Genomic DNA, 12,419 nt, shown 5'->3' with positions numbered 1-12,419 from the left:
AAAAAAAAGTCTTGGGTATGACTCGGCCAGGGTTCGAACCTACGACCTCACGCATCCGAGGCGGACACTCTAACCAGTACGCCACCAGAGCGATTTTAACGATATGATTCCGTAACAATATGCGATGCATTATGACAGCGGTTGTTTTATACGCTCAAACACCGCAGTGATAGGCATGACGCTGTATTAGGACGTCGTAATATCAATATTATTCATCATTACTTGTACTTTCTGAGTTATGGGACGTGGTGGTAAGCATGATGCAGTAATAGGCATGACGCGGTAATAGGACGTCGTAGACTCAATCGAATCAGCTTTTATCATTACCTATAGTTTCTGAGTTATGGGATTGGACATTACACATTCATTTCATATGACGACAAGAATGACAAAATGTGTTGGCTTCGCTGTACATTTCCTTCGCTGTTCCAAGTGTCTGGGAGAGGCTTTTGCCTAAATTTGGACATTTTTATTTTAATTTGCAATTTAATTTGTTTAAGTCTAAGTTTTGTAATATGTACTCTGCAATATATTGCCAAACTATGCATGTATAACAAAATAAATTATGATTTGCTGTAACAATAGTTTGCTCAGTTATAAAGTTTAATTTAGAATGAACAATGCGAGTATAAAGTTTGTTAATCACAATGTTTGTAATTTTTTGGAATTATTGTAAAGGTTTGGACTTTATCGAAATGAGAATGCTATCTTCTCACTTGGATAATTATGTTCAAATAAAATATTGTGTAACATCCAAGTGGAATTTATAAATGGCATATACATGTATATATATATATATATATATATATATATATATATATATATATATATGTGTGTGTGTGTGTGTGTGTGTGTGTCTGTGTGTGTGTGTCTGTGTGTGCATGTGTGTGTGTGTTAATTACATATATGAATGTTTACGGTTTTTCTAAAAGAGGTTGTGTAAAAATATATGTAAAAATATATACAATGTAACATTGCTGCAGAACATTCCACTGGGAAACGGTATTTTGTAATGTCAGGGAGCATCTAAAAAATGCCCCCCCCCCCCTCAAAATTACCGCACTGCTTTTAGCTTGTCAGAAATTTGCTGTGAAGTTACGTAAAGAGATAAGGGAAACTCGAAGAAAAAGTATATAAATTGTGTTAGTAAAACACACGTCATCAGATATGAAAGTGTATTTCTCATTTAAGAGCAGTGATTTATTTTCGTGAATATACGGAACTCGTCATAATAATTTATCCATGAGTATATATATATATATATATATATATATATATATATATATATATATATATATATATATATATATATATACGGCCATGATACACGCGTTTAAAATTAAAAATGCCTTTACTTTCCTCCTGAAAATAGCCACTTTCTTCGCAAACAGTTGTCTTCGTGAAAAATCATAACGGAAATTACATGCACGACATTTGACATGATTAATTATTTACTATTCTTGAACATGATGAAATGGTGCAAGGCCCTTTAGGGAAATAAAACCGGACACATCGATAATTATATATATGGAGTTCGGAACTTCAGGCCTGGTAAATATTTCTCTTGAAAAAGATGATAAATTAACATCAAAACTACTATACAAAAAAGTGATAACCCCAGACACATTTACACTGCCCATGTTTAAACATCTTACAAAATTATTACTTCGATAGCTGCAAATGTTTGCCAGGAGTTTGCACTTAACACCATTAACAACCATGATAACCTCTTGGTTAAAAGCTGACGATGTATATTTTGTTTTATATTAAAAGTAGCCTAATTTGCCAATAAATGCAATCTTCAAAACATAAACATGTGTATAATCTGTTTTCCGTTATGTTTGTCTGACTTTTTTTATTTTTCCCAGAGAGTTATTTTGCAATCGGAGTTTGTGTGACAGTTGAAGACACGCGCTCTGTCAAACATTGATACTAAAACTCTGTCAGAATAAATCGCTACCGCTGTTTTGACCCCTGTGTCAGGTAAACTTTAGTACATCGGGCTTCGCGGATTTGTAAATAAGTACATTTCTCCATGTTGCATGTTTCCGCCAGCGTTCTTGTCAGTGCAGACGTCATAATCCAAGGCAGGCATCCCAATGTAAGAAAATGCAGCAGACAAGAAAATGAATGAAGACGTTTATTAACAAGGACTTTCATTGAAATACTCAGTGTAGTACATACATATATGGTAACGACTAAATGTTGAGTATGACAGGGAAATGTTTGATGAATGATTTATTATTATTATTATTATTATTATTATTATGTTATTATTATGTTATTATTATTATTATCTAGTGAGTTTCGTTCACCTGCCCTTCTCCGCGATTCCCCGTTTGCATGGCCAACTCCAATAATATGGTTAAACAACTTTTCAAAGAATGAAAACATTGATATTCATCAGGTTAAATTCTTTATATTTTCTACATTTTTTCGGCTTTTAATGGAATTTGAAACAGAATTGAAATTTTTAAGTGTTACTATTATAGTTGTAAACTAACGAAGTGTTTCTAATTTTGTTGTGGTTTTATTAACAAAGGTAAGTTTAGTTGGCTGTTTAATATAGTGTGCCATCATGCTTTTTTTAGTGTTGTACTCGTTAAAATCGACAGCCGTTATTCTGTTTGCAAAACTGGTCTATCCGTTTTATTCCTCGTTTTGACTAAAATCCCTTTTTTATTTTAAAAATGTAAACCCCCCCCCATTTTGGTGTGTGTCCATGTTTTGTGATCAGTTATTACGTGGTATTGTGATGACGACCTTCACTCCATAGCTTTCAAGGAATGACACAGAGTTATTTAATGTAAGGATGGACTCCGTGTCTTAATTTGTCTTGTCCATTTTTGTAGGAGTATAAGATTAATACACACGTACGAATGCACGTACGTAACATGATTAAAAATGAGAGACGATAGCAGTTTCCACACAGAACCTGTTAACACACTATTATTGGTATCTTCAGTTTACTAAAATACTCTACAGAACTATAATGGTGTGATTACTGGGTCTGTGTGATGTCTGCTGTAAATCTCTCTTGTAATAATAATAAAATTACTACAATTGTAATGGTCAGTTATTTAGTATTTAAATTATACATGTATGGCATTTTTGTGTAGATTTGTATCAACGTTTATATTATGAATTATTTTAATGTTTATATCACGTAAATATACAAGTTATTTTAGTATTTTAATATAAATATACATATGCAAATTTAGTAATATATACGACGACAACCACCGTGAGCATTGCAATTTTGTGAGAGCTAAATTTAGAACAATAGAATAAGTATAATAAATTTAACAGGAATTAATTTTTAAAGTCATAAATATAACTAATTAAATTGTTATTAATGTATTAATACCTACACACTGCAAATGTACAAGTTATTTCATATTTTAATGTAATTATATATGTTTAATATTTGTGTGTAGATGTGTATTGATGTTTATATCACTTTATTTCCACAGCCATCAAGTACCCCTGGTACATCTGTATTGTCGTCTGCCAAGACAAGATGTTCGTCCTAGACTTCTATACGTATAAAGTCCAGATACATCGACTTCATGATGGAAAATTCCTGGCATCGTCAGACGAACTGAAGTCATTACCACGTGACATGTGTCTGATAGACGCCATGACAATTTGTGTCCTTCATAAAGACGGTCTGATAACAATGATGGCCATTCATTCTACAGACATGTCACGTGATATTAAAACGACCAGGACTTTACGTCTGGAGGGAGTAATGGATGAATATCATGGTGTTGTCAGATTGAATGACAGTATTGTTGTCAGTGGTGTAAGACGGGACACGATGTACTGGTGTGTTGTGTCTCTTGACGACGGACATGTTGACACAATTCACCGGATTTGTGAAGGGGACGGATGGATGAGTAGAGTGACAACAAAAGACAACATCATTTATGTCTCGTGTGATGCTGGTTATAAATCCCCTAATACAGGTGTATATGGATTCGACATTTTGAATCCATGTCAATGTAAATATACATACAAACATCAACGTCTACAAGACCCGACATCAATCGTTATAAATGAAGACGGGAATATTTTCGTATGTAACCGTGGATTCCTTGGTGATCCCTGTATTCATCAACTTACAGCTTCATGTCAACTTGTCGCCATTTTCACACAGGGAATTCCATGGCGTCTCGAAGCCATATTCTGGGACAATGGACGTCTGTATGCCACGTGCAAATGGAATAATGTCATTACTGTATTACAACCCGTGTATCAAGGTAATTCATATTTCTTGTATTTTATTGACATAAAAAACTTTTAATGACGTCATAAATAAAATTACAAACTTCATTTATTGAAAATTCTCAAAGATTTCATTTTAAATTTAGGAAACAAAATGTCAACATGACAGGTTCGTCACGCATAGTTGTCATGTTGATATGAAGTTACATATAAATAAAACAGTATTTTGCTGTTATACAATTTATATTAAGTTCATTTTAATATTGTTAATTGATTTACATTTATTTTTACTATTTATTTATAATATATTTATTTATATGTGAATAAAAATAAATAAATAAACAACACATTTTATAGACATATTTTATCAACGACTGAAAAGGACGACGACATGTCATATCGAGTTTATCCACCAGGTGTCGCTTTCATTACAAGCGCGTGCCATTTAATCTGGTTAAATATAGATTACAAAGATGGCCGTTTGATGTAATCAATTGTTCTATACACCGTATTTCTTGACACATTTATATTTTTGTCCATGTCTTAATGTTCCCTTGCTTTAACAATGAATTTCTATTTATATTTTTTGAAATTGGAAATTTATATCACAAGAGTCAGTAAAAAAATAAATAAACTGATTTTAAAACCAAACGGAAGATGTTGTCATGAACCAGTCAGAGGTCATTGTCCTTTCCCAGCAACACAGTTTTAATATTTCTACCACCATTTGTTAGAAAAAACACAAGCGCACTAAAGGTACAAAATTTCTAATATAACGAAAATGAAAGGAATTATTTATCTAAGACGACGAACAATGTCTCACTTGTCTGGCAAAACATGGACTCGCCCACGTAAATATTAGGCCGTGTTATTAAGGAAAAATCACGTGTATGTGGAATACACAAAAGGTAACAGTGCTAGAAGACAGGTAGGTTATAAATTTTAAGTTGATGAATGAAATGAGGAAGTTCTGTGCATTTGTTTCCAAGAATACGAAATTTTTCTTTCTTTTTGAATTATTTTAATATGTGGATAGGTGTAGAGTGAAATTATCCATAATTTTAACAATTTTCATCTTGCTACATTTTAAGGAAATTTTAAATTTCTAATTTTAAAAAAATGCAATATTTGTTTTTTTAGGTAACTTAGCTTAAAGATGCAAACCATTATTGTCTAATTTCCAAAAAGAACAAGAATACATTTTATCAAGCTAGACATGAGTAGTCCCCCCCCCCCCGAATTACCAAATAATTTTGCTTTGGGGTGGTTAAAAAAAATTTATGAAGGAAAAGGAGGAAAGGAAGAAAGAACTGTATATCCACCCCACCTACTTTTTATAGATTTTATTTACTGATTTAAATTTGAAAAGGTGGTGAATAAATTTATGAAAATACAATAAAAAAACCTAGTTAAATGAAATAAGTCTGATTGTTATTTTATTAAGTTGATTTGTGTGAATTAATTGGATTGAGCCCAGTGGTCTCAAACTCATTTTGAGTAAGACACTCAGTCTATTTCAAGAAACACACACACACACACACACACACACATATTTCAGTAGATCAAATATTACGCCATGCTATTAAGGAACATCCAATGTATTTGAAATACACACAGGATAACAGGGCTATAACCCAGTGATGTCAGTCAGGTTAGAAGTTATAAATAATTGATGCATGAAATTATTTTGTGCAACGTTGCTATGGCTTTTTTATTTTTTATTTTATTTAATTAAGTCTTTTGCGGGGTATATAGGGAAGTCAGTCATAATTTTAAATTTTATTCATCAACCTAGATGCAAGTGTGATATTTTAATCCCCTCCCCAAAAACTAGCGATCTCTCATATAATTTTGAAGTAAAAATAATTGTGAAGGAAAAGGAAGAAAGAAAAGAATATCCATCCCACCCACTTTTATAGATTTAATTTGCCGATCTAGTAAATTATAATTTATTTAAATTTTTTTCAAAATGTGGAGATTCTAAAACAAACATAATTAAATGAAAAATTGTAAAGATAAGCCTGACTGTTGTTGATTTTTGTATTACATGCAGTTGGGTTTGAGCCCATTAGCCGGAAATTTTGCTGAGCTGGACACTCAAGTTATTTCAAGACATCCCCCGTCACATGGTCATTTTGAGATGCTTTCATTGCTTTCAGTGCTCAGCAGGTTGAACGAGAAGGAACAATCTTGTCTGGCCTTCCTGTATATACTTTTGGCCAGTAGAGCCCATGATGTCTATGAAAATTGAATTGTTCCAAGACATATTTTACTGTAATCTTTAGTTTGTACAGATTTTAATAAATACCTCATTCAAATTCAATGTTTTGGTGGTATTGCCAATTATCTGGGACAATTTTTCTTTTGCAGTAGGAAGTCATAAAGATTCAGAAGAACAAGGAAATGTAAGTAGTTCATTGATGCATCATATAGTGTTTATTCATTGTGTACTGATAGCTCACTTCCAATATAATAGTATCACATTATACAACCTCTGATGTGTGATATGGATAGATGATACAAATTTAATACTATTTGCAAAATTTTATTTTTAAGTCAGGGTCTATTCTACAGTAGAAACAAAATGTTAGGGGAAGGGGTAATTCCCCTCACTGTTTGAAAGTGATGGATTTTATTTTATAAACCATCGCAGGTATATTTATAGACCAGGAGATTTTGTGGGATGGCCATTTTACATTATCTGATGTTACTCCTAAACATCATAGAGAATAAATTTCCTGACACATTCATGCCAAGATATAGTTAATCTTAAATGAAAATGTTCCCACATGCATATCCAACATTTTCACCACATTGGCCATCTTAAAATTCAGAATGAATGATCATATCAGCAAGGGATTTTCACTAAAACACACGTGATGTCAGTTTGGTCTGAAATCAATATGACATCCAAAATAGATGTAGCCATCTTGGTAACCACCATCTAAATATTTTTAGAACTCCTAAACAGAAGGTCATACCAGCTAGTCAGTTTCCTCTAGTCTTACCCACCACATCTTAGATATTCTGTAATTTAGGTTGGGGTATGGGGTCAGAGTGCATTGCCCATCAGAAAGTTGGAAGTCACATAAACCACATTGGGGTAGCTGCTTACTAATAAGCCTGACAAAATTAAATGGCATTACATTTATCGGTACTTACAAGAATGAAATGGAAGATAATTTATCTTCTCAAAAATTGCAAATAGAATGTTTATTACATTTTTATTTTTTGATGCAAGATATGAAATTATTGTTGATAAAAGTTGACCTAGTACTCTCCGTTTTTCATTGATGGTATTAAAAGCCTTGCAGCCTATATATCCATGACATCAGAGGTCCAATTTTCATGTGATACCAATGGCAGTCCCTTTCCCAACTGTGTTGTACAAAATATCAAAATTAATTAATAAAAGAAGTCTGTGAAAAGCGATAAGTTCATACATACTTTTCAGTATTATTCCAAGAACAATGACAAATTCGCTGCTGTTTCAGCAAGCTAAACAAGTCAGATGCATCACACAGAGAGAACATTTCAACATTTAGTCACATAATACTACAAAGATATCCAGCATGGCCATTTTCGTATAATTTTGACAGTCTTCTAGTTACTTCTTCTAAATTAAAAGCCATATCTGCATGGAGTTTAATTCTAGAAGACTTAATTTAATCTCCAGTTGGTCCTAAATAAATGGTGCTGATCTGATTTTGAATATGTTGGCCCTCTAGAAAATCATGTCATCACTATCTCTAATAATAGCTATATCAACATGAGGAGGTTTTCAACAAAATACTTCTTTTGATGTATTTTGGTTGAATGAAAGTTTTGCTCATCTGTCATCCAGTATGGCCCCATTTTACTTGTCATCCAGTGTGACCCCATTGCATCTGTCATCCAGTGTGACCCCATTGCATCTGTCATCCAGTATGGCCCCATTTTACTTGTCATCCAGTATGGCCCCATTGTACTTGTCATCCAGTGTGACCCCATTGCATCTGTCATCCAGTATGGCCCCATTGTAGTTGCCATCCAGTGTGGCCCCATTGCATCTGTCATTCAATATGGCCCCATTGCATATGTCGTCCAGTATGGCCCCATTGCATCTGTCATCCAATATGACCCCATTGCATCTTTCATCCAATATGGCATCATTGCAGCTACTGTGAAATCTTGCTCATGCTACTACCACTCCAGTGACTTAGTGGCTAGGATGTCCACCTCAGATGTGGGAGGTCACAGGTTTGAACCCTGGCCAAGTCATACCAAAGACTTATAAAAAATGGTAACAACAGCTGCCTCACTGGGCACACAGCATTAATAAGTTAGTTTTAGGACTGGTTGGCCTGGAGTCAAGATAATGTGACTGGGTGGGACATCATGCTACATGTCGGCAGCATGATGCCCCAGTGCTTGACATCACTATAAACTGCCACACTGCAGACATTGTAGCAATATGACTGAAAAATTGCTAAAGCTATGTTAAAAATGCAAATCACACCCACACACTTGTTCTCACTACTCAGACTTGGAAATGTTTTCACACAGCTCTAGGTTTCAGAAAAACTCTCACCCATGAGCATGTATTTTACTCAAGTTTTGATCATCATTAACTTGGAAATTACAACAAATATACTAATGAAAAATCAAATTTTGAAAGCAATTGTCTATGAATTTGGTGGTCATAAAAGTTCAGAGATAGAACATTTGTGTCGAGTATATGAGTACGTGCATGCTCACTGAATGGGTGTATATACAACTTTTATAATATATTAACCTATGTTTTGTTGATATGACCTTGTCTTATTTAATAATCACATACATGAATTGACATCATGATATATGACTTGAGTAGATTCATTCCATTGCAATTTGACCATTATCACAAGGATTTTATATTGCATATCCATTTGCAGACAAATTTCATTTGACTTGAAATTCATAACTCAGTATGTGTTGTTTCTTCATGCTGTTTAAATGTTGTAATGAACTTAACTGTCAGAAGACATTGTAATATTTACTCAGCTTAACTGCTATAGAAAGATAAATTTCATATAAAGTGTTCAACAAAACTGAAGACATGTGGCATGGATGGGACAAATAGTTTGGAGAGAAATACTGCAAAATATTTATGTATATCCTTTCCAAAAGAGTGTGACTTTATTTTTGCCTGCCAAAATGATTCACATGTTGATATGTACAAAATATAATCTTTTTGCTTTTTTAGAAAAGTGTGTCTTACGTTGAATACATGGTTTATATTTAGTGAATCATTAGGTGCAGGCTGTAATTTGTGTAAAATCCATGCTAATTATATGCAATTTACAGCATGCTTGCTTTTTGCTTTCTTATGCACCCTTTGGCTTTTAATCACCCTCTGTTTCATGCTAACCTGCTTTGTAACATAACTGCATGGTGAGTGGTATCTGTTCCATGTTCCATATAAGCCATTAGCCAGGAAACCTAGTACAGGACCTGGGGGTTCGGGTTAGAGGAAGACATGATTGGTTTGGTTTGTGGGTTTTAATATCATTTTTCAGTAATGATAGCATATACGTGCTAGCAAGTATATTTGGTGGAGGGGTAACCTGGGAAGCTACCAGCAAGCTTTTTTACATACCCACTTGGATGAGCATCCCAAATCATGCAGATATGAGATGTGCAAGTAATCTGTAAAGGTGAGATTATTAGACCACTTGGCCACTGATGGCTCCAGAAGAGGGATAAAGTGTGGAACAGTTTACATGGTTTATATAGTGAATACAATCTAGAATGTGAAAACCAGTTATCTTTTTTCCCAGTCACTGTGCAGCTTTTGTTTCACATGTTCCTGCACAGTAAAATGCAGATACTGATATCCAATAACTATCCATTAGGCCAGTCTCTGTGTTGCATGTTTACCCCAGGTATACATGCAGGTGACATATATTGCCAAGAATAGATAAACCAAAGTCCTATATAGATGTAACAGACTTGGGTTCAAATACAAAACAATTGGTGTAATTTAGTAATTATTTACAATTACACTGTATTTGCAACTATAATTGTGGATGTATGTAGTTATATGTAATTAAAATACAGTCAAGTGAATGCGTGTGTGCATACATATCTTAAAATGAATTGAATACCCAAACTCAGATTTTAGGTTCCTTAGTTTTATTGAAAAAATAATGTAATCAAGCTCTACAATGGCAGATGTAAATATAAAATTAAACAGTATTCTTAAGAAATTAAAAATAATTTAAACTATCATCTTATTTGATAACACTGGCACATTGTTGAATTTCACAGTAAAACAGAAAAAAATTAAACTTTGGTTCATGACTAAAATCTCAATTACAACAGTTTAAAAAAATATGATGGATTTAAAATGAATGTTTCAGACCAGTAAACTTTTTATATGGGTAGAAAATCTTTGCTATATGAAAATTAAAGCTGTATGCTTATAATTTTATGGAAATCACTTACATGAGATGATTTTACTTATTATCTCCCCTTAACTGAAATAGACTGTAATCAAATAAGTTTTATTTAGTACAAGTTGAGACACTTAAAAGATTTTATATATGTATCTAAAATTATGACTTTTAACTTAAAATGAGGATGGATCCCTAAGATAAATGACTGACCATCCTCCCAGTGTCACAGAGCTTCTAAATCCCTTAAAGCATACACAATTCTGTGGAATTCATACAGAATTTTGTGGAAAAGCATGGCAGAAAATCTTACCCCCCACTATGGAGTATGTTCAAGGAAATAAAAATATTCAATGAAAAATAACATAATTTTTACAGTAACCTAATAAATATTTGTTAAACAATAATTACTTCACAATGGACATGGTATTAAACAATAATTACTTCACAGTGAACACAGTTTCTTTGTGGAGAATTATAAAAACAGAGTCTTTTACAAAACTTAAAACAAAAACAAGCAATGACCTGGAAGTGAACTCTAGCGAGGTCACCACATGAGGTCTAACACTGTACTATACTAAGAAGTAAGAGCAAGGAAAGCAATTGCCAATTGCTGGCTCAGAACAATAAATACTAAGTGTCACTGTTGTTATTACTGTACATGTTGTTGTGAAATAGTGTGAAATATCATTATTATTATTATTATTAGTAGTAGTAGTAGTATTAGTATTGTCTGCTGCCAGAAGGTACAAATCACTGACAGTTCTTTTTATGCTAAATAAAAACTTAAATGTATATAATTATGTTTCCTGAGAGAGAGAGAGAGCCTTCCCATCCTGCCAACTTTCTGAAAAGAATTAAAGTTCATGAATTTTGCTTTCTTCATTAAAGAATGAAAGAAAAGAAATCAAATAATAAAATCACTCAAGATGAAATATGGTTTTCCGCAACAGAGGCCTGATTCGGCATTGACATCAGCGGTGGTTAATTCCCTTGTTTTCAGTCTTCAGACTGGTTTACAAATATAAATCTGCATATAACACGCTTGAGTTATATTTTGAAAAAGTAGCCACAGAACCAATTTAAAAATTGGACAGTCACAATTTAGCTCGTTAATTTGGGAAATTTCATTGCAAGCAGTGCCAATACATGTACAAACTGATCATGGAATCCCATAGATAATTTAAAATCACGGAGTTATCATGATGGTGAGTAAAATCAAACATTATATTGCATTTTGCCCATTTACTGGACAGCAATTTGGCGGCCCTATTGTACCAGAGGAGTCTTACGTTTTATCACAGGAGTCTGACGTTTTATCAATAAAGTACGGCGAAATCGCTAACAATATGAAATCCCCTTATCGATAATATAAATAAACATTATTTATATTATCGATAAGGAGATTTCATATTGTTAGAGATTTCGCCGTACTTTATTGATAAAACGTCAGACTCCTGTGGTTTTATCAATATAGGTCTAATTCGATGAAATCTCTGACAACACAAAATCACCTTATCGGTACATGTACTATAAATTTACACGAGGGTGACTAGTGGATAGTCCTACAATGTAAGACATAGCACATGCTGTTTTTGTTTAATCTCTTTGGGGGCGGGGAGACACCAGACACATGCCCCCCACTTAACCAAAAAATAAAGTGTTTTCATGTATTTTTGTATCCCCCAAGGTGTGCGTGCTTGTTTTATTTTAGAAAAGAATTTTGATCAAAATTTTAGTTTACAACTAAATTTTGATGGGGTATTTATTGAGTCCTAG

The 12,419-nt window shown here is 33.3% G+C and overlaps 1 protein-coding gene across 6 annotated transcripts in view; it reads left to right on the top strand.

The window, feature by feature from the left end:
• The window catches only part of LOC149789932 (uncharacterized), a 475,016-nt gene that overhangs the window by 272,979 nt on the left and 189,618 nt on the right, over window positions 1-12,419 (top strand). For 4 of the 6 annotated variants that reach the window (XM_089972000.1, XM_089971998.1, XM_089972002.1 and 1 more), the window contains 2 exons: window positions 3,474-4,262; window positions 6,598-6,632. The exons of 1 other annotated variant lie outside the window; for it this stretch is intronic. In XM_089972000.1, the coding sequence (XP_089828126.1) occupies window positions 3,474-4,262; window positions 6,598-6,632 (824 nt within the window). Of the gene's footprint in view, window positions 1-3,473; window positions 4,263-6,597; window positions 6,633-10,726; window positions 11,849-12,419 lie in introns of those variants that run through there. One more of the 6 variants, XM_089972004.1, reaches the window with a different exon arrangement.

This window comes from Sinohyriopsis cumingii, chromosome 10 (assembly GCF_028554795.1).
Source record: "Sinohyriopsis cumingii isolate HCF-2022 chromosome 10, ASM2855479v2, whole genome shotgun sequence".
NCBI lineage: Eukaryota > Metazoa > Mollusca > Bivalvia > Unionida > Unionidae > Sinohyriopsis > Sinohyriopsis cumingii.
Note: the sequence above shows the minus strand (reverse complement) of the source record. Positions and strands in the feature narration are given on the sequence as shown.